The sequence below is a fragment of the Ambystoma mexicanum genome, chromosome 6p, assembly GCF_040938575.1.
Source record: "Ambystoma mexicanum isolate Mex_15411 chromosome 6p, UKY_AmexF1_1, whole genome shotgun sequence".
Taxonomy (NCBI): Eukaryota; Metazoa; Chordata; class Amphibia; order Caudata; family Ambystomatidae; genus Ambystoma; species Ambystoma mexicanum.
In genome coordinates, this window is record NC_090935.1 from 1,448,836,944 (window position 1) to 1,448,861,046 (window position 24,103).

Here is a 24,103-nt window from a genome sequence, read left to right on the forward strand (position 1 = left end):
AAAAAGACAAGAACAAAGGTGAGAGGGAGAAAAGGAATAAGGAAAGCTCAGTTTCCTTTTAAGTCTTACCTGTTGGATTATTCCCACTGCATTTCGGGTCCTGCCGCTTCCTGGCATCTCCGGACCCCGGCCCCTATGGGGAAAAAAGACAAAGACATTGAATGAGCGAATGCAAAGACATTACCTGAGCGCTCATCCAGAACTGTTTCACTTCGGGTCGGCGCCATATCTCCGGCACTCCGAACCCCGGCCCCTAAGGGGAAAAAGACATAAGCATTAGCGCTTGCTGCAATTAGACAACGAACATTATTATTAAGCTTGAACTTTTGAACAGAACTTTTACAGCGCCTTACCTGAACAGTCAAGCTTACCTGAACTCCCATCAATCCTCAATCCAGTGAAGTAACTGGGTTTCAACGCGCCCCTGCATCAGAAGCAGGATGGAGAGCTCATCCTTCCAAACCCTAAGGTGAGGCTTCACGGGGAATCGTGGAGGAGGTATCGTGGAGGGTTGGAAGGGAGTGGGAGGCTTGAGCATTGTTCCACAGTTGGTAATACTCCCTTTTCACGCACAGGAGGGTATCCAACGAGCCAGGGAAGCCAGAATAGAGGGGCCCTTCCTGTCCATCTTCAGAGTTCTGCGCCTTCGACGCCGCGCCTCCGTGGGAACCAGGTGAGCGTTACAGAACGCGAAGCCTTACCACAATTTCCCACCTGGGCGCTATGGAGACTTCCGAGACAGATCAGCTGGCCCATCTTTTAGGGGAATTACGGGCAGAATTGCAGTCAGCCCGCCAGGAGACTAATGCTCTCAGAAGGGAACTAATCCTATCCAAGGAAAGAACTGATGATCTGGCCAAAAGGTTATTGCAGGGCCAGGCAGAGCACACTCCTTTACCTGTTTCCGGAGATATTTCTACAACAATGGGTTCGAATAACCCGGTACAAATCAATCTACCTGGACACATGCCTTTGGCCCCGCCGGAACGTTTTGCGGGGGATCCCAAGAAATACGCCGTTTTTATGAACCAATGCCGTTTACACTTTTTATGCAGGCCCGGGGCCTTCCCCAACGACCAGACCAAAGTAGCCTTTGTACTATCTTACCTCAGTGGCTGTGATGCCAATTGGTCTATTCCATTGGTAAATCAGGATGATCCCATTCTCCGGGATTTCCAGGGCTTCCAGGCCAGCATGGAAAGATTGTTCGCTCGACACTCGCAGGGACAGGCCCTTGACAACGAACTGCTATCCTTACGACAAGGTAATCAGGATCTTTTGTCCTATATCGCCACCTTTAATAGACTAGTTGTGGAAACAGGATGGCCTGAAAATAAAAGGATCACATTGTTTCATCGAGGCCTGCGCGGAGAGCTTAAAGATGTTATAGCTCAGATAGTAGATCCACCCCAGGCCTGCGCAGACTACATAGACTTAGTGGTTCAACTTAATCACAGACTTCAAAATAGAAAAGCAGATCGGCTCAAGTATGAAACCAGAGTACCTATCAAGACCCACGTTAACTCCAAGAGTACTGACGTTTCCGAACCTATGCAAATTGGCAGTGTTAAAGGACCATTAACGCAGAAAGAACGAGAGAGAAGGCGACAAATGCAACTTTGTCTGTATTGCGGAACTTCCGGTCACTTTCTTCAAAGTTGTCCAGTTAAACCACCCAAGAAGGTGGTTGGAGCCACTGATAACGAGTTATTGACACCTGGTTCGGGAAACGACCTAGCCCGACAAGCATAGGGGTCCGCTTGCCGAGCTTGAAAACAAACTCTTTGACCTCGCATTTTGTCATGCCAATGGTGCTTGTGAACCCAAAACAGCCTCAGCAGTTGCATGCTATAAAAGCATACATAGACAGTGGAGCTATTGGAAATTACATAGACCGTGAATTGGCTTCCAGGATTAAGCTTCCTCTCCGCCCGAAAGTAACCCAAGATGTAATTACTACAGTTGATGGAACCGAAATAGCCTCAGGGCCTGTAACGCATTCCTGGTATCCCTTGGTTAGAAACACATAATCCGAGAATAGACTGGCGAGCAAAGAAGATAACTTTTCCTGATTGTGAACCAACCTGTTACCCAAGGAATCCAGCTATGGGTCTAGCCTCTGTAACTTCCACCCCTGTACAGCTACCATCTGAATACCAAGAATTCCAAGACATTTTTCAGAAAGAGCAGGCTAACACCTTACCTCCCCATCGATCTTACGATTGCCAAATCGACTTGGTACCCAATGCACAACTACCTTGTAGTAGGATTTATGCTCTTACTGAACCTGAGAACCTGCATTTGCGCCAGTATTTGGATCAATACCTGGCCAATGGCTTCATTCGCCCATCAAAGTCACCAGTCTCTTCCGCTTTGTTCTTCGTACCTAAAAAGGAAGGAGACCTTAGGGCCTGTATTGACTACCGCGCCCTAAATCAGATAACGATTAAGAATCGTTACCCTTTGCCCCTGATACCTGAGCTTATCGACCAAGTAAAAGATGCTCGTGTGTACACCAAGCTAGATCTCCGAGGAGCTTACCACCTGGTACGTATAAAAGAGGGCGACGAGTGGAAGACTGCATTCCGCACCAAGTTTGGGCTCTTCGAATATCAAGTAATGCCCTTCGGTTTGTGCAACGCACCTGCCGCCTTTCAGTACTTCATGAATGATGTTCTTCGGGAACTTATCGATGTTTGTGTCATCGTTTATATTGACGACATCTTGGTGTATTCCTCCTCAGAATCTGATCACAGAAACAATGTTAGGGCAGTCCTTGAGAAATTGCGCCAGCACAAATTATTTGCCAAGCTCGAAAAATGCGTTTTTCATACCACAGAAGTGGAGTTTCTCGGATTCATCCTGACACCTCAAGGAATCCGAATGGACTCGCGGAAAGTGGACGCCATTCTCAAATGGCCATCTCCTAGCTCTGTGAAGGGAGTGCAAAGCATGCTTGGCTTTGCCAATTTCTATCGAAGGTTCATCCCGGAATTTTCTCGAACTGTTCAACCCATCACAGCTCTCCTAAAGAAAAATAAACGCTTTGAATGGACTCTTGAGGCTGAACAAGCCTTTCAGGACCTGAAAACCAAATTCACCTCTGCGCCTGTATTGAAGCACCCGCGCCCAGATCTCCCTTACATCGTGGAAACCGATGCATCCAGTTCGGCCATGGGAGCTGTCCTGTCGCAAAGAGACCCAGAAACTAACCAACTACACCCTGTAGCCTTTTGGTCCAGAAAATTCTCTCCACCTGAACTCAATTACGCAATTACCGACAAAGAACTACTGGCTATTAAATCAGCTTTCAAGGCTTGCCGTCACTATCTTCTCGGTGCAAGACACACCATCACCGTAATTACGGACCACAGAAATTTGCAGTATTTAAAGACTGCCAAAGCTCAATCTTCGCGACAACTCCGATGGGCTTTATTCTTTGCGGAATTTGATTTTGTAATTACCTATCGCCCTGGCTGCAAGAATGGTAAGGCAGATGCCTTATCCCGGATAGGCATGGAAGAACCCAATTCGAGTTTAGAACCTGTGCCAATCATACCGGAACAAAGAATTCTGGGTTTGACTTCATTGCAAACCATTGAGGACATCCAAGCTCAAGTAAAACAGCTTTTTGACTCTTCTGCCTTACTGGAATGGAGTCAAAAGGGTCCTCACTACACCGTTAAGGATGATTTACCCTACTTCCAAGAGCGGTTATTTCTGCCAAGTAAAGAATTGCAGGAACTTGTCATTACCCGTCATCATGAATCATTAATGGAAGGACACCCCGCTATCGCGAAAACAGAAGAAAAGATCAAACGCCACTTCTGGTGGCCTTCTTGGAGAAAAGACAAAGTCATTTGTGTTGTCTTGCGGAATCTGTGCCCAAAATAAGAGTCAAAAGAAAAGGCCAGCCGGCCTACTTCAACCTTTGGACATTCCACCAGCACCTTGGCACACTTTGTCAATGGACTTTATAACTGACCTGCCTCCTTGTGGTGGTTACAACACGATTCTCGTAATAGTGGATCTATTCTCCAAAATGGCCCATTTTATCCCTTTAAAAGGATTGCCGTCAGCTTCCACCTTGGCCAAGGAATTTATGGAAAATATAGTGCGGTTACATGGTTTCCCTTCCATATTAGTCTCAGACCGTGGAAGTCAATTTATCTCCCACTTTTGGAAGAAATGTTGCCAACTAGCACAAATAGACGTGCGGTTATCCACCAGCCACCACCCCCAGACCGACGGACAAACCGAGAGAACCAATCAGACTCTCGAGCAATATCTGCGGTGCATGTTACACCAATCCGAGTTAAATTGGAAAGACATCCTTTGGATTGCAGAATATGCATACAACAATTCAGTGCATTCTGGAACCGGACAGACTCCTTTTTATACCCTGTATGGTCACCATCCTCGGACCTCTGACCTAGATCCACCTCTGACCCTGGAGATGCCTGCAGTAAATCACCTACATTCCACAATAACCCAAGCCTTCAAAGAAGCTACAACCCACTTACAGCAAGCCAAGAAAAAGTATAAAGAAAACGCTGATTTGCACCGAAGTAAAACTCCTCCTTACCAAGTAGGAGATCAGGTATGGCTAGCAACTAAACATCTACCCCTCAAGGGTCAGCGAACTTTTAATCCCAGATTCATTGGGCCTTACCCCATCAAAGCTATTATCAACCCAGTGGCCTTTAAACTCGATTTACCATCCAACATGCGGATTCATCCCGTTTTTCACGCATCTCTTCTAAAACCAGTACAACCTGGAACCAGACTGTCTGAGCCCCCAGGCCCTGTCCAAATTGATGGAGAATTAGAATTCGAAGTGAAAGACATTTTAGATTCCAAGATAGTTAAGTCGAAACTCTTCTATCTTGTTGATTGGAAAGGATATGGACCTCAGGAAAGATCTTGGGAACCCAGTAACTATGTTCACGAACCACGATTAATTCAACGATTCCATCGAAGATTCCCGCACCAACCAAAACCCCCGGAGGAAAAGACCTTGGGAGGGGCCTTGAGGGGGGGTACTGTCATGATGCCTACCTCCAAGGAGCCAGGCCGGGCCCAGCAACCCCAGAGGCAGACATCATTTTCCCCAGGGAAGTCTCAGCGGGCCCAAGTCGGGGCCCTTTGGACTCAGTCCTGGCGCCTTAGGCGCCAGGCTCATAGAAGAGGATATGTGTTTAAGTGCTTGGGTGCACACTTACCTGATGCAGACCTTGCTGCTTCATCCAGGCCCTCTTGAGGCCTGAATGGGACTACTTTACCTGTAGGACTACTTCACCACCCGGGTGTGGTCGGGGAAGGATACAAACCTGATTGGTGGAAGGATACATACCAGGAACTTCTTCCAAGGCTATTTAAACCCCACCCGAACAGCCACACGTGCTTCGCGTTGTTCTGCACCTAGCAGCTGGACGCTCACCGTGTCAGCTCCTGCATCCTGACTTCAGCCACGCCTGCCAGCACCCTGGAACACCTGCAAGGGGAGAAAGGAAGAGAATAGGAGAAGAAAAGCCCTTACCTGCTAAATCTGCATCCCGGAGTCATTTCTCCACCGGCCCTGAAAAGGAAGACATCATTTTAAAGGCATTTTGTTTCGATCGCTGCAGCGCTGCATTTTACTCACCTTTGCAAGGCGCTTCCATCTTCAGCAGCGATCTTCCGGATTCAGCTACGCCCCGGCGCCTAGAGGAAAAAAGACAAGAACAAAGGTGAGAGGGAGAAAAGGAATAAGGAAAGCTCAGTTTCCTTTTAAGTCTTACCTGTTGGATTATTCCCACTGCATTTCGGGTCCTGCCGCTTCCTGGCATCTCCGGACCCCGGCCCCTATGGGGAAAAAAGACAAAGACATTGAATGAGCGAATGCAAAGACATTACCTGAGCGCTCATCCAGAACTGTTTCACTTCGGGTCGGCGCCATATCTCCGGCACTCCGAACCCCGGCCCCTAAGGGGAAAAAGACATAAGCATTAGCGCTTGCTGCAATTAGACAACGAACATTATTATTAAGCTTGAACTTTTGAACAGAACTTTTACAGCGCCTTACCTGAACAGTCAAGCTTACCTGAACTCCCATCAATCCTCAATCCAGTGAAGTAACTGGGTTTCAACGCGCCCCTGCATCAGAAGCAGGATGGAGAGCTCATCCTTCCAAACCCTAAGGTGAGGCTTCACGGGGAATCGTGGAGGAGGTATCGTGGAGGGTTGGAAGGGAGTGGGAGGCTTGAGCATTGTTCCACAGTTGGTAATACTCCCTTTTCACGCACAGGAGGGTATCCAACGAGCCAGGGAAGCCAGAATAGAGGGGCCCTTCCTGTCCATCTTCAGAGTTCTGCGCCTTCGACGCCGCGCCTCCGTGGGAACCACGTGAGCGTTACAGCGTCGACGAAAGCGTCGATGGCGCCGAAGTTTTAATCACTTCCTTCGACATCGTCGAAGGAACTTTCGACGACCTCGATGTAATCGTCGAGGGAGCCGTGGAAACCGTCGAAGGAGCTTTCGTGGTTTTCGAGCGTAAGCTCGACGTAGTTTCCTTCGAGGGAGTTGTCGACTCGAGGAGCTTCGAAGTTTTCGACGATGTTGATGTCGACTTCGATGGCGTATGATCTTTCGACGCCATTTTATTTCCCTCTGCCTTCGATTTATGCACCGAAAGATCTGACGTACAAGGTGATCGCGAAGAGCCTCTCGATGACACTCTCGCCGTCTTTTTATCAGCCTTTCTTGTTTTGAACCTTCCTCTGTCACTTTTCTTGTGAGCAGGAGCATGGTCTTCTTTAGCTATTTTTGAGGGGGTCTGGGCGCGTTCTCAAAATATTTTAGCATGGAAAAGCTTCCCATTTTCTCGGAGAGTCATGTTTAGATGGACATGTGATAACCTCTTCCGAAGATGTCGAAGAGGATGAGGGAGATCGATGCCGTCTCTTCTTAGCCTTCTTAGAAGACGAAGAAGACTTCCTCGATCTACTTCTCGAATTATGTTTTTTATGATATGACTTCGAAGACTCATCCGAGTCTCTCTTTTTTAAAGTGGACTTCGAAAAACTCTCCCTATCGCCAGTTTACCTCTATGCTCTTTTAGGGCTTTGTGGGTCATCAGATGGCATGAACCACAGTCTTCCGTACGGTGGTCGGGACTGAGGCACCATAGACAGTTCTTATGTGGATCCGTCAGGAACATCTTCTTTCCACATTTTAGGCCTTTTTTAAAGCCTGTCTTTGTTGTGGAAGGGTTCGAAGACGACATAGCTTTTTCTCACAAAATACTGAAGCGCTGTTTCACTTGATCCGAAGCGAAGCTAACGGAAAAACGGAACTGAAGCCAACAGGCATGCTCGAGGCTCTTATACGGGGGATGACGTTGGTGCTCGACGAATGCCGCCGAGGGACATCGACGCCGCGGCCGAGTGGAGCACCCCCTGCTGGAGAGAGAAAAGATTTTCCAAGGCGAAACCTAAAGGTAAGGATATATCTAAGATGAGGAATACGTGGGAGGACAAAATCCATTTGAAATAAATATACTTGCAAATTGACTGGAACAAACCACTAATGTGACATCTGAGCATGAGAAATTATGGATGCTATAAGCGCTCTACTCGAATCTTCACCGAAAATTAGAGGTAGAACGCACCAGGACACAGTTGTTAGTATATCTATTGATTCTGTGAAGCATGCTGACATTGATATGAATGTTCTTAATGCCTCTGCCTCATTGCGGGCCCCAGAAACATCTGATTCCACACTGCTCACTGCGTATAACAGCAGTGAATTGATGGCCACAGAGACAGTTACTATACCATTGCTCGACTTATCCCCCCCAACTTTGCACAATCCTAGCGCAACAGAATTTGCGAGCAGCGCATGTGGCGTTGTTAGTTGCAGGTGAGGTCGATGAAGATATGATAAGTTTTATGAACACGACTAATAACACCTGCATTGATACTGAAGATGTGTTGTATATCTGCTCAAATACAGGTGATCTAAACCAATCGAATCATAGGAGCATCTCCTCAGGAATACTAAAAACAATACCTCCTAGGCAACTCACAGTAGAAAATGAGACAAGAATTCCATGCTATGAGCTATCTAAATCACCAATGATGTTTGACAAATCGCCAGATCACTCACTAACAACTCAGTGTCATTTATAGCACCTAGACCACGGGGCACCCGATTTGGCGAGCCGGCCCGAAAGCAACATTTTTTCCATCAATGGACAACGACCTGGCCGCCCCTCTTTTCCTGAGGCACCAGCGTTAAAAAACACTTTAAGTGCCATGAACACTGCCCTAATGTCCATAGCAAGATTATATGAAGTACTTGAATGCAAAATGAATGCCCAAACAGAAATGTTGGAGCAACTAATAAAAGAGAGTACTAAAGTCACTGATATGTTATCCCTAAATTTACCTCCTTCAGTGATCGTTAAGATCCCAGTAGGAGCCCCCTTGCCTTCTTTTCCAATTCCCATTGAAACCCAAATTAGTACACCAAAACTCCCTAAAAATGTACTTAACAGAACTCCGGAGAATGGGGTAATTCGGAATAAAAAAAAATCAAGCAGCCGTTGATGGTGGAGACATATCATGTGAAAACTGTACTGTGAACAGTAAGAGAGAAGCTAAAGCACTGTCACTGCCTACCAGCACGGAAGAAGTTAGGGCAACTTCTAGTTTAAACTTGCTGAAGGAGGTGGATGGCATCAATAGTGAAAACTCACAAGTGGTTGAGAAGTGTGATGGCCCAAAGTTGACCAATCCATTTACCTTTTTAGGGAAAACAACGTGCCATCAGTCACAAAGACATAAACCGGTGATGACGATTACGCAGAGAACCCCTAAAATTCCACAGACAAAGAAACTGCCTGCAAAAAAAACTTGCCTAAATATTTCAAAAATGAAAGATTTGAATTCAGTCCAATCCAACCAAGCTACTAAGGAACAGATCCAGGGTGTAGTTCCCCCATGGGAGCACGAGCCCCTAAATAGTCTGGTAGCCATGATTTCCAACCCGATAACTTTTAAGGATGTGATAGAAAAAGACAGTCAGGTTCAACAAGTAGTCCAACGAGAAATAAGCAAGCAAACCTGCCCTACTATTGAAGAATTTCTAAATGAAATCAGGGGATCTATAGCCCAACATATTACAGAAGCAAAAACAGCCATTGCAGTACAAGAAAAAGAATACCAACCACAAAATGTAGATGTTGAACAACAAGAGACAAACAAATGCACCCTACTATACAAAAATTGCGAGATGAGTCCATAGCTCAATACATCACACAATCTAAAGATGCATTAGGAACTATAGTGATATCTCAGAAACCTCACATGCCGATGCCGAATCTGTCCCTTCTATTGAAAGGACCTCTTGGTGATAATAATGGTTCTGCTCCACCATTGGTAAAATCGCATATTATAAATGCGTCTAGTAGTAAAGACATAATGGGGCAAGACAGACAAGCTCATGATCGCAGCGAATATAGATATTGCCATCGACTAATAATAATGTGTTGAGATCACCCATTTAAAAAATTCAACCTTAACCGCATGAGCATTCTGAATATATGTGCCGAGATCTCAACCCTACAGGATTTATCGAGCTCAGACGTTGATTTAGTTGAGTTCACCGATCATAGTGATCTGTCCAAAGTAAGGTTATTTATGAGATCTGGGATTACCCTTAATGCTCTATGGCAAGCAAGATCGGAATTTGACTTGGGCTTCCTCATCGCACAAGATATAGCAACAGGGACGCTCTCTGCATCAACCCAAATGCATTCCAGAATTTAACAAAATATGACGGATATACACCAGAATAATCAACTGAACAAAGATTTGCATGGTAATTAGAAATCACACACAAATAACCCATAACAATTCGTGACACATGCAAATGTGAACTTACTCTCCTGGAACACGCAAGGTCATAAACATTTCATAAATACGAAGAACAAGGAACTCGATGCCTTTGATATTATCGTGCTCCAGGAGAAGTGGCTCACTAATGAACCTGAATGGGATCCATACTATATCTTTATGATACCAGCTATTAAGAACTAATTTGGCCGTCCCATGGCTGGCCTTGTGATAGCTGTCAAAAAATCCATGAACTTTAAAATAATTTCATGCGTCTCACCTTCATCATATATCCAAGTGGGAAAAATACATAAGGCCGCACTTACGATTACTATAATTAATGTATATTGGGGGAAATAGCAATTAGCCTCTGAAAAGTTCTTTTTACATATGAATGACGTGCTCTACTCCTTGGTACTGGACAAAACTATCAGCCATACTATAATTATGGGTGATCTTAACCTTCACCTCTTATTACACAAGACCAATGAACATTCATATGATGAATTGCACTGGATAGAAATGATGAGGGAGAGGAACTATATCATGTTAAATGGGTCCATTAAGGGGGACATCCTGGCCAAGGCGACCTGGCATAGAGAGGCATCTTCTTCCTGTCTAGATTACATCTATTCTGATAGAACATTCTTGAACATGATCACCTCATTGGTTGTAAAAGAAACCAAATTGAGTGATCATAGTCAACTATGCCTATCATGGAAATGGCCAGGTATTCCTGACCGTAATATCCTGAGCATTCAGCAGGAATTAAGACACATTGAAGTTAATCAAGCAGGAAATCGCATAAGATGGATGAATCATAAGCTGATGTTTGATCGTGCCCTAGAAAGTGACTTAGGGGGCCAGAATCCTAAAGAGGGAGGGTGTTATGTAAAATCTATGCAGATGTTTTTTGAAAGGGGGACCCTCAGCCAATAGCATAAAAACAGACACATCCATGCATTTGACCTTGATTTAAAATTAAGAAAAACTCAATAGAGAAAAGATATACAATATTTATCTAGAGAGCTGACACAAAAGAACATCGCTGTGATAAAATATCTGAGGTTGACATATAAAAATTGGTAACGGGCACGGAAGTCTGTGCTATACCATTTCGACGGTCAGAGAATGATGAGCCAAATTATATTGAAATCATCAGGTAGAATATGGTCCTTACTCAATGAGGCTAGCTCTTCGGGTCAAATGGCATTACAAGCAAATTCAATACCAGAAGAAAAGTAGATTGAATATTATGCTGGTGTCTATCGGACCCCTTTTCCTCAAATTGAATTTGACTGTACAGTGCTAAAAATGGATCATAACTTCGCATTTGACAAACACGATATAATGTATTGTATATTGAAGCTTAGTCGATCTAGAGCACCTGGCCCAGATGGACTGCACAACCTTATGCTGAAACAGAATCCATCAGCATGGGCCACCATCCCCTATAAAATCTTCAAACATGTACTGCAAATTGGCATAATCCCTCAATCCTGGAAGAAATCTAGCAAAGTCCAGATCTACAAAAAAGGGGCCAGAATTGATCCAAAATCATACCGGCCTATTGCACTATTAGATTGTCCAGGTAAGATCTTTGCGCCACTACTATTAGCAGCACTTAACACCTGGTTGACGGCAAGAAATTTAAGGGATTAATTTCAACTGGATTTATAGCGGGACTAGGTACAACAATCAATTTGATCACCCTTAATGTAGTCATTGAACTGAGTAAACAACGCAAACAGCCGATTTTTGCAGCATTCATCGACTTTCGCACCGCGTTTGATGCTGTGCGGCGTGAACTACTGTACAAAAAACTACTGAACGAGGGCTGTCCTTGGTCAGTCTTGAAGTGGCTTGTGCAGTTTTACACGGATACAAGCATCCAAATTCGCTTAAGGAGAGATGGCTTGCTGTCCAAAGATTTAAAAACAGAGCGAGGCTTGAAACAACGGTGCCTGTTAGCCTCTGCAGTGTTCAACTTTTTTATATCCAACATAGGACGCAACTTCAAAGGGCTAATTACTGATGCACCGAGACTCATGGGAGTTCCTGTCAATTGGTTGCTATATGCCGATAACATGGTGCTTTTATCGAAAACACCACAAGGTCTTAAAACAATACTGAGAGCACTTGATGACTATGTGCAAAAAAAATTCATATCCATCAATGTGACCAAGACACAGATCATGCAATTCGGTAACGCTAAACAATGATGTTGTACATACTCATGGATATTGCAAAATAGAAACCTGAGTGTGGTTACAAGTTACCTCTATTTGGGAGTAATAATAAGCAACCAACTTTCTGACTCACCCTACGAAGGAAGTAAACAAATCAAGTTACACACAGCTATCTCTCAGGCCAGAATCATTAGAGCCAAATTTTGAAAATTCTCCATATATCCTCTAATAGTTTATTATAAGCAAAAGATGACGCCAATTTTATTATATGGCACAGAGACCAAAAGGTGGCGTCCATACTCATATTGGTCTAAGATTGAGGGTGCATACTGGAAATAAATTCTACAAGTACCCATGTCGGAGCCCCTTCCGCTAATTCAATATGAATTAGGCCTAATTTCACTACATGGCATGTATAAATGGAAATGGTGTACATTGTACCGAAAACTGATAATGGGTGACCATAAAAATGGCCTAATTCGATTAATAGCAACATATATGTCCCAAGAAACGATTGATGAATTTGTGAAAGCATGGAGGTTGAGAGCGCTGAAACTGCTGCACGATGCAGATATAACGATAAAACTGTTACTTGATAATCCAAATAAGGCGAAACAGAAATTGTGGGAGTACGACTGGAATCTGACACGTGTCCATTGTCTACGATATAACAAATTTAGAGAAAATCCATTCGAACTAAAAAGATATGGCCAACCTGCTCGCTACTTATTAATATCACCTAGCCCGCAGCATCGCTCAGCATTTCTACGCTTCAGGCTTCATCTCTGCCTAACTGCAGATTTATTATGTAAGCGCAACTTACTGTCTCAAGATAAAACACACCGTTGTTTCTGTCACATGGAGAGAGAGACCTTGAGACACTTGCTAGTTGATTGTGTTAAGTTGCTACCATTGAGATGTAAGTATTTTAAACCATTTTTTGAGGGATGCGTGAATGTCACACATGAGCAACTGTGGCTCACCGTGTTTCATACTAACAAGAAATCCGTGCATTATGCAACAATCAATTATCTGAACGTATTGAAATTGCAGAATTATGACCAAGAGGGCATGACAAACACCACAATTATATTATAATTTCATCTGCATGGCCTTTTACTTTGAAAACTGTAAAGTGTCTAAGTTATATAATCATGAGTTATAATTTTATTATAGGATTATTTATTTATAAACTTTTTTCAAATAGGTAAAATTTTGTTTTGATGATAAATGTAGGATATGTATCTTTTAATCTTACTGTAGATAAGAAATCTGTTTTGTATTTATATATTATGTAAAATGTTGAAAAAAAAAATCCCAGCCAAAACAAAAGAAAAAGAAAAAAAAAGGAGATCAGTGAAAAACCTAACCTCTTTAGAGGAAGAGCTGACATAGGTTTGCACTCAAGAGGTGTTTTTAGTGCTTATTCCTACTGGACTTCGTGAGAGAGGGGGGGATAGGTGATAGTGTAGCAGCTAGAGAAAATAGGAGAGATGGAGAGAGCCATAGGGGCGGCAAAGGTTAGTTGAGGAATGAAAGAATAGTGGCTGCACAGCACTGTTCCAGCTAAACTCACCAGTTGGCCTAGAAGAAACAGTCAAAAGGCATAAATTCAAACCAGAAAGGAATAGCATTTCAACAGACAAGAGGTTCACAGATGACAAAAGTAAACACACCTAAAATAAAGGAGGCACAAATTGCAGTGAGAGAAGATGTAGGTTAGTTGCGGCAATGAAGGCAGAGTGCCATGGCACAGTAACAGGTTCAGAAGAGGTTAGTGGAGTTCAGCCATAACTCACTTGCAGATCTGCGGGGAGCACAGATGTCCAAGGATGCAATAACACTGGGAAGCAGTAATTAGTCTGGTGGCCAAGCCATAGTTTGAGGAGGGGTAGGAGACCCTCCAGAACCTCCTCGGCCTGGACAGGCAAAGACAGATCGGGGTGGGGTCAGTCAATGCCGATGGGGAGAACACTCTCATGGTTCTCTCAATCAGGAATGATTCTATCCATTTAATGGCCTCTTTGGAAAAAATGGGCTGCTGAGTCTAGGTTCCCACATAGTTTCACTCAACTCAATATTTAATCTGTGTGATTGAGCATTGCCACAAGTTCTTCTTCACTTCGGTATTCAATATGCTTAATTAGACTTTGCTTCAAGTTTTCATTCAATTTGGTATTCAATAGTGTTTTCCATTCATTCGGTAGTCAAACGGTTGCATATATCAGATTCTTATGATTGCGCTCTGCCCTTCTTGACCACGGATTCACCACTGGCGTCTGGCAGGCTCACTGGTCTTTGCAATGTTCCACGACGTCTGCTTAATGCAGCGTCAGCAGCTCATTCACTGGGGAGATCCAGCTGCCTCTCCCACTTGTTACACGGTTCCACGTGCATTTGTCGGCTTCCTCTCTGTGGGCGGAGCAGTGATCTCTGGCCAAGTGACCCTCCGAAGTGGATGCTTTGCTTCTGGTCCTCTCACATCCCAGTCTGCTCTTGCCTGTCGTCTTGCCGCCTGCTCCCTCTCTCCGCTCTACCTCGCCAAGCGCTCCAACCTCCAGGCCGATCTCCTTCCTGCCACGCGCCAAAGCTCCCGCTTCCCTCCAGCAGGTTTCTCCTGTCTCTCTCCTCTCTGAACTACTTGCCTTCTTATACTGAAGTGTGGGTCATTTGGTCTAAGTGCCCAACCATAGTTAGGGAGATATGCCTGATCCCTACAATACTTAACATGCCTCTTCCTCGTCTCAGTACCAGAGTGGTGAAATAACCCACTAGAGTTCATCCCTCTTAGTCGCCTCTTCCTAGTCCCAGAACTGTCAGAGGTAAAGGGTGGGAAAATGAGGGGAGATGGTTGACAATAGCCCATAAAGCCTGGGGGAGGGTTAGGCTGGCCTTCAATAGGGAACGGGGATACCATGTCTCGCCTGTGTGTGCTCCACTCTCCATCCCAAAGATCCTTCACCCAGGTGATCCTCCCTCGCTTCTCCACCCCCAGGATCCGAAAGCGATTGCCTTACCCTGGCCTCCTGAGAGGAGGATCCAGGGGGAGTAAGAGTGAGGATGCCCTAAGGTTTCTCACAGTACACAACACACAATATTTAAATGAACGGACACATCTACATACGATGGAAGCAATGCTGTCTACTAAAGACACAAGAGTAGACAGTCGAGGCCACCAGGGGGCGCACAGGCAATGGCTGCCTGATTCCTGTGCTCTGCCAACGGCCGAGGCGAGAGTGTGGACCGAAGGGCAGGGAGAACCCCTGGTGCCCCCACGGAGCGAAACAGCGGGGTCGGAGGACCCCCGGAGAGCGGAGATCCGGGGCTGCAGACCCAGCAGCGGGAGCACCGCAGAGGGCCCGAGCGGCCGCGCAGCCGGAAGACGAGGCCGCGGCTCGCCGGCATAGGAGGCTGGGAAGGGAGGGTCCGTCCTCCCGCGCCGCGACGGGCGCCCGTCCCCCACGGCGTGGACACACGAAGCAGAGACCTGGGGGATTCCTGGACCTCCCAGGCGAGGTAGGCGCGGGCCGCGTGGGAGGCGTGCCCGACCCGGAGGTGGGGGCGCCTGCCCGGACAGGCCTCTGGAGAGGCGAGAGCGGCGCTCCGGAGCGGACTTGGTGGCCCCCCTTGGGGGGATAGCGGGGTTCCTGCGAGGCGGGCGGGGGCTATTCCGCCCCCCCCATAGTGGGCCTCAGGTAGCGGGGGGGTGCGCCCTCAACCAACACGCGCAGGTCGTGTCCGTGGCCCGCCACCACGCGAAGACCTCCCGCGTCAAGGAAGACATATAGGGCGTGGAAGGCCCAGAGGACATTGGGTGTGAGGCCCCCGCCGGGGGCTGGCGGGGCGTGTGCCCACCCAGAGGCGCTCCCCCAGACACAGCGAAGACCCACAAAAGGAGAGAGAGGCGACCCAGCCCCCCCGCCTCCCCGGACCCGGACCCCACCACCGGAGAGGGCTGTGGGCACATTCATCACGCTGGTCGGGTCCGCGGCCCATCACCACGCGGTGACCAACGCGGCAACCAAGCACTCCTCCCCCCCTCAAGGAGGTCATAAAGGGAGCGGAAGGCCCTGAGGACACCGGGTGTGAGGCCCCCGCCCGAGGCTGGCGGGGCGTGTGCCCGCCCTTCCACCAGTGGGGCACAGATGGATCCGTGAAGTGACCCACAAAGTAAACCAGGAGCCCCCCTCAATCAAAGCATACCCAACGGAGAGCCCAGGGGGGGACCAAATGGACTGGCAGAGGAACCTGCAGAAATATTGCTACCGAGACCCAGGCCCCTACGAAAAAGATCCGGTCCAAGCTAGAGGGATGGCCCACTCAGAGGCCGCTGCGCCCTCAACGGAGGCAATGGAAAGGGGCTTTGCGTCCATTTTTCAAGAAATTAGAGACATGCGCTCCGATATTGCCCAAAAGTTTGAAAAGATGGACCAACGGGTGGACAAAGTTGAGGACAGACTCCTACAAGTCAAATCCAATCAATCCTCCTCAGCAACCCTAGAGATAGAGACAAATATGAGGTTATCCGCTCTTGAGAAGGAGGAAGAGAGGTCGAGACAAATGGACGATTTTGAGAACAGGGAACGGAGAAACAACCTCAGGTTTTTTGGGGTCCCGGAGGCGGAGGGGGAAACGGAGAGAGAGCTCACCCGAATGGTGCGGAACATAATCGCCCTCCTCTTCGAAGATGAGATGACCGCTGAACTCACGTTTGATCGGGTACACAGAGCTGGTGGACGAGCAGGGGGTCCCCGATCGATTCTGGTCCGGTTCCACTACTATCTGTAGAAGACACGGGTTCTGGAAGCAGCCAGGAGGGCCCAAGAGATTACGTACAACAACTCACAGGTCTCCATCTTTCAAGACCTCTCCGCATACACATTATCCAAACGCAGGATGTGTCGCCCCCTCACACAGCTGCTGAAAGAAAAGGGAGTACGATATAGATGGGGCTTCCCCTTCTCCCTAACCTTCGAATACCAGGGCCAACGGACGACGTTGATCATGGAGGAAGACATCAAGGGAGCCATCCAGGACTATGTGGTGGATCCACCCCCCCGAAGGGGTCCATCAGGGCCGGCTACGGGCGGAGCAAGTGGCCCGGGCCCGTTGGGCGAAAGAAGGAAGAAATCTGGGGCACGGAAATTTAGGAAAATGAGCACACCCTCACCAGCGAAAGAGGCAGAGCGGAATGACTCTGAGGGATGATCACCAAAGGGTCCCAGCCAGCACCGGTGCGAGAGTGTGGTCTTTAGGGACGACCGAAGTTAGCTAATCACCTACAGGGCGGCAATCCGGGGATCACCGAAAGGCAAGATTGATGCCAGAATCCCACTGAACAGCAAGTAAAATGGGGGCAATTACGGGGACGAATTTGGGAGGGGGGGGCTCATAAGAAGGGGGCTTTGCAATGATTGCCTGGCCGAGAGGGGCAGGCTGGTGGTCTGGCCAAAATGCCAGAAATGGCGGAACTATCTGGCTGGACGCCGGGGCAGGAGGTGGGGGTTTACGATCTAGTTTGGGTTCGTTTGTTTGGGATAGGGTTTGAGGGGCAGTTGGGGGAACATCTCAATAGCGTCCAACCGGTGAACCAAGGGGAGCGAGAAGGGAGAATCGATGCGAAGTTGCTGACCACTAGGGCAGGAAACACTGATTATGGCTGACGGCCGCCCGGCCCTGGGAGTGGGTACCCTGAATGCGCGGGGGCTGAACACCCCCACGAAAAGATCTCTGATTTGTAGAGAGTTCAAGCGGGCGAAACTAGACCTATTATTTGTGCAAGAAACACACTGGGCAAGGGGGAAGGAGCCCTGGCTGCGGGGGGAGGAATCGAGGAGGTCTTCCATGCATCCCACAGGACTAAGAAAAGGGGGGTGGCCATTTTGATAGGAAGGAACGTAGGGTTCGAAAAGGAGGTGATCTTGAAAGATCCCGAAGGCAGTTACCTGCTGATACGAGGCTCCCTACAGGGGCCCCCCCTTACCCTGGCGGTGGTATATGGCCCGAATGAGAGCCAGGCCCAATTCTGGGAGGAAACCAGGGACAAGCTCAGGCTATTCACACAAGGTCCGCTGGTGGTGGGGGGTGACTTCAACATGGTCCTGGACCCCTCCATAGATAGAAAGCGGATGGGCCCCCTCAACACCAGGCCCACAGAAGAGGCCATGGCTCAGAGCTTTCGGAGAGTGAATGAGGACCTGGGCCTGATGGATACAATCCCGACCCCCAGAACAGGGATCCCCTCCTTTACCTATTACTCAGCCACACATAACTCTTTTTCCAGGATAGACTACATTTTAACAGACGAAATTCTTCGTCCGTACGTAGCAGGGTACAGGATAGACCCAGTCCCCTGGTTTGATCACGACATGAGTTACCATCGCAATGGGCTGGAATAGGGAAAGCAGAGGGCTATGGAAATGTAACGATGCCCTGTTAAAAGATGAGGTAATTGCTCAGGAGGTCTTGGACTCCATAACAGAGTTCTTTGAGCTTAATGATAACGGGGAGGTGGCCACGTATAAGCTCTGGGACGCCTTCAAGGCAACCCTACGAGGGGTCCTGATAAAAATAGGCGCTCTGAAGAAGAGGGAGAGAGAGGCCCAGGAGAAAGCCCTGCGAGAAAAAATAGCCCGTCTCCAACCGGGTGGATCCCTGACACAACCCCTAGAGCGTGACCGGGTGGCCGCACTGGAGGAATATAGGCTCCAGCTAAAAGATCTCCTCCTACACAAAACAGAGAGGAGCCTTCAAATGGTCAAATAAAAATATTATGAGAAAGGGAACAAGGCGGATAGGATCCTAGCCTGGAAGTTGAGGGAGGTCCAGAGAAGCAGGAGGGTGAAGGAGGTGAGGGACGCCCGGGGACGCCTTGGCTGCGACTCTCTCCATATAGGAGAGGCTTTCCGACAATACTACAGAACCCTCTACTCTTCCGAATACGATGGGGACGACACCCAGATAGAAAACTGAACTCCATACAGATTCCATCCCTCTCCAGGGAGATGACAGAGGGGTTGGAGAGCCCGATAACCGAGGAGGAGGTGGATAAGGTGATTAGCGGGATGAAGGTGGGAACTACCCCGGGGGAGGACGGCTTCTCCGTTCTCTTTTATAAGAGATTTCGCTCTTCTCTGGCCCCATATCTAACGAGGGTCTTCAACGCGGTGCTAGAGGGGGACATCCTCCCCGAATCCATGATGGGAGCCGTGATAGCGGTCTTGCCCAAAGAGGGAAGGGATCCAGCGGACTGTTCTTCCTATCGCCCCATATCACTATTAAACATTGACGTGAAGATCTTGGCCAAGGTGGTGGGGAGGCGGCTGGAAGGTATAATGCCGAAGTTAGTCCACGGGGACCAGGTAGGCTTTATCAGAGGAAGGCAGGGGTCAGATAACATCCGCAAAACAATAGACCTGCTCCACTTCGCTCAGTCATCGGAATTGGACACATGTGTCCTCTCCTTGGACTCGGAGAAGGCCTTTGACAGGGTGGAGTAGCGCTACATGGAACTCCTCCTCCGCAGGATGGGCTTTGGAACTCATATCATGCTTTGGATAGCTGCCCTCTATAGAGCCCCAATGGCAAGGGTACAGGTGAATGGGACATTGTCCGAATCATTCCCCCTCTCCCGCGGGACGAGGCAGGGATGCCCACTCTCTCCCCTAATATATGTCCTCACGATGAAGGCATTGGCAATAGCGGTCAGAGCCCACCCCGATATCAAGGGTATTAAAAGGGGTGAAGTTGAATTTAAGCTCTCCCTGTTCGCGGACGATGTCCTGGCCTACCTGGTGGACCCGGGCTCCTCGCTCCCCCCCTTCCTGGCCCTGGTTTCGGCATTTGGACGCTTTTCTGGCCTAAAAATAAACACCGGGAAATCTGTCATGCTACCAATGAGAACAATAGACCCAGTGCTAGACCCTTTGGACAGGTTTCACGGGATTAAGGTAGGGAAGGTCGCCATAAGGTATCTGGGGGTACTTCTCACCAGGGACCTAACGAACTTGGGAGCAGCTAATTACGACCCCATGATTGCGGTGATCACTTCAGACTTGGGGAGATGGAGGAAGACGATCCTCTCTTGGTACAGCCGAATGACTGCAGTTAAAATGAACATACTCCCACGGCTCCTGTACCTCTTCACTGCATTCCCGACCAAAGTCCCAGCACAGAGCTTCAGAGATCTACAGAACGGGGTACGAGACTTTGTATGGCAGGGGAAAACCCTGAGAACCGGAAGGGCCACGTTGACTCTGCCAAGGGAGGAGGGGGATTTGGGCTACCGGACTTCCACCTTTACTTCTGCGCGGCCCAACTGCGTGTCCTCCTGGAGCACATGGAAGAGAGGCTGGGAACGTACTGGTCTTATCTAGAGGATATGGATGCCCACCCGCTAAAGGTCCGAGACCTCCTATGGGCACCACGCAGGAAGATCCCGAAACACCTAAGATCCCATCCGACCCTGGGAGTCTCTGGGACATCTGGAAAGAGGACCCCTGCACCGCTCACCTCACCACATGGCCGTCCCCGATGTCCTCTCTCTGGGGCCACCCTATCAACCTGGGAGGGCAGGGGTTCAGGCACTCTCAGATCTGGTCAGATAAGGGACTGGAGTGGGCTGGGCAGATGTTAAGAGAGGGCGAATTCCTGTCTTATGAGGACCTGAAGGATGCCCTCCGGCAGGGATCACTTTCCATCTTCGAATACCTCCGCCTGAAGGGCATCCTCTGTGACCAATCATGGGGCCCAAAACTGAGGAGGCAGTTGACTCCCTTTGAGAAGCTCCTTGACTCAGCAACTTCCAGGAAGGGGGCGGTGTCTTGTATGTATAAGTTATTAAATACCTACAACTTACAAGGAAGAAGGAGCTTCCGCTTGTTCTGGAACGACCTGGCAGGCGAGGAAATCTCTGAGGATGCCTGGGCCAAAATATTCAAGATAGCATTTCACGGGAACCTATTCACCTCGGACATGGAGCATAACTTCAAGATATTACAGGGGTGGCATAGGGACCCTGTAAAACTGTCTAAAATGTTCTCAGTGGTGTCACTGAGGTGCCCGAGAGGTTGTGGGCAGATGGGATCTAGAGGCCACATGTGGTGGTCCTGCCCGAAAGTACAGTCCTACTGGGAGTCGGTGAGGGACTGGATAGCGGAAGTAACAGAGGACCGCTTGCCGCTAGATCCCTTAACGATGCTGCTGGGCCTCCCCCCGGAGGAAACGGAGCTCCACCGATATCCAAGGATGTGGGAAACCATGCTGAGAGCGGGCAGAGTTGCCCTGGCCCAGGAATGGAAGAGTCTGGAAGCCCCATCCAAAGAAGACTGGCTGAAAAAAGTAAAAAACATGTTTCTAATGGACAAAATAACCGCCATGGTAAACAATGACACTAGCTCATTCCTCACAGACTGGTACGGGGTGCAGCAATCCTGGGGATGGGACGTTCATTGAACTTAAGAGAAGATGCCCATCATTAAGGGAACGGGTCTAGCCCCGTAAGACAGGACACCATGAGCTGGGCCCCCACAACCTGGGGTAAGGCGGCAATAAGTCAGCAGAAGACACGGTCACGAATCGCATCGCTTTCGAGGCTCAGGAGGTGGAGCCAAAGCAAGGAGTCTCCCACGAAGAAGTCACTGGAATGGACATGCGAAGAGGGGGGTGGGAGGGGCTCGGGGTGGGGTTGCAAAGGGAGGGGGGGAAAAAGGGGTTGATCAGTTCTTTTTGTTGTTTGTTATATAAAAATGCAAATAAAAACTAAAGTTTAAAAAAAAAAAAAGAGTAGACAGTCAGCACCCTCCAGTAGACCGATCTGCATGAAAAGCACCCATTGTAGACAACGGCCAGAGCTCAAAAGCCATACCTTGGACAAATGGGCACCACAACAGGTCATGTAACATAACAATGAAGATGAAGGAGTTCATTTAATTAACAATGTGACCCATAAAAAAACAGCCACTTACTAACAGATTTGTTCATTGAAGAACTCTGAGGCCTTTGAAGCTTACCTCTTTGGGGTTTGGACAGGTGTTCTGCTTGTGCACCAGAATGAGAGATCAAAAATGCATTTGACTCTTCCTCCTTACTCCAACAAATGTCTGCATTGCGAAGTTGAAATCCTGGTTTCACAAAAAATACAATTTTATATATTTCATAAAGTAATTGTCGACAAAGTGTGTTATCAGATTTTAGAAAAGAAAATGAATACATGAGATGGCTTAGCTTGGACCCATGTAGGGATGGACATGTTTTGATAACATAGCATGTTTTGATAACAGTAAATACATTTCAACCTTATATAGGGCAGTGACTGTGCACCGTGGGATCGGTCTAGTTGGGCTGAAAGCGCAATTGGAGAAAGACCTGGGATTGCTGAACAAGGAAGACGGGTCTGTTGCATTTCCTGGACCCAATGTATCGACCATAAGTTCTAACCTTTGGCTGATTCAGTTGAAGTACCTCATGCAGGTTTAACATTCTAGCTATATGCTTCACTGCATGGGTAGATGTGAGGTCTTTGAATCACTCCAACATGGTACACTTTGTGCTATCAATACTGCCAACCTATTATCGTCGCATCAGCAAGCTCTGCAAGAACTATCCTCGCCGCAAACTTCAGGAACCCAACCCCAGCACACCTCAGCGCTGCCACTTATTACCTGCTATCCGCTCTGCTCACTGTCGCTAATCGCTTGTATTTGTGCCAACAGCCACCTACTATTACCGCCAACTGCCATAGCGTGTGTAAACGCTCCGTGCCCCCTTCAAACAACCGGCTCTTGACTCTATTATGACACTGCCCTGCCTTCCGGCATTCCTCTAGGGACTCAGCGCCTCACCTAATAAACTGTATTGCGGAATTATATATACTGACCTTGATACTAGCTCCCTCATCCAATCACTACGTATAGTTCGCCTGTGTGCATCCACCCTGCATGAATGCACATATTATAACGTGTCATGCCCATGCAACCCAGCTTAACTAACTACCAATCACTTACTCTAAACATATATTATACTGTATTTGTATTTTATTGTGCATCTTATATTAAGTACATTGCAAATTGCACAGCATACAAAACATGGCTTTAAATGCCCTTCTTAAAGATTTCCATGGTTCGAGTTCAGGAGATCATCCTACTCTCCCATGCACTACGTTCAACAGAAATCTTAAATTGCGAGCTAGACTAGACTCTCTAAACTGCATGAACCACTTACCAGATCCCTACCACCAACAAATAAGAAAACAAATTGTCACATCAGTATGAACGTCAACAGTACCAACCGGCCTATCCCTCCATCCAATTACTGCGATTCAGACCATGTTTTCAGATACTTCAGATACTAAGCCTATGGGTCCTAACACCCCCATTCCCCGCCAGATCTATGCCAAAACAGAGGACTACCCTCTCAAAGGAGCCCTTCTAAATGCAAGATCACTCGTGGCCCATGCCATAGATATAGCTGAGCTAATTACAGAAGGTAGTGTGGATTTCCTCGCCATAACAGAATCCTGGCTACATAATGCTGCAGGACCCTCACTCATGTTAGCTATCCCAGATGGTTACACTATCGCGAGACAAGATAGAGATGGAACTCGAGGTGGCGGAATAGCCATCATGTCTAGAGAGAGTCTATTATTGAGACTACTCCCTCACCAAACCCTCAAAATCATGTGAAATCCTCTCTGCCAAACTACCGCTAAACAACTCCCAATCATTGACTATGCATCTAATTTACAGACCTCCGGGCCCCCTCGGGACATTTGAGGAGGACCTGCATAGTATCGCCAACAACCTCAAACCCAACTCCCAGCTACTGTTGCTAGGTGATTTCAATTTAGGATGTAATGATCCAGCAGACAAGCATGCCAACTCCCTTAAGGCACTCGGCTTGTCGCAAAAGGTAAATAAACCAACCCACATCATGGGTAGAACCTTAGATTGGGTAGCCGACTACAATTGTACAGGCACTATCTCCTCTATTACACCATTATCATGGACTGACCACGCTCTTGTGTCCTTCACATTATCAACT

At 47.7% G+C, this 24,103-nt stretch overlaps 1 protein-coding gene across 3 annotated transcripts in view; it reads right to left on the reverse strand.

Moving 5' to 3' along the window:
* LOC138510505 (zinc finger protein 776-like) overlaps positions 1 to 24,103 on the reverse strand; it is a 427,294-nt gene that overhangs the window by 190,967 nt on the left and 212,224 nt on the right. For all 3 annotated transcript variants that reach the window (XM_069626207.1, XM_069626206.1, XM_069626205.1), the window contains exon 6: positions 22,075 to 22,185. In XM_069626207.1, the coding sequence (XP_069482308.1) occupies positions 22,075 to 22,185 (111 nt within the window). The remainder of the gene's footprint in view (positions 1 to 22,074; positions 22,186 to 24,103) is intronic.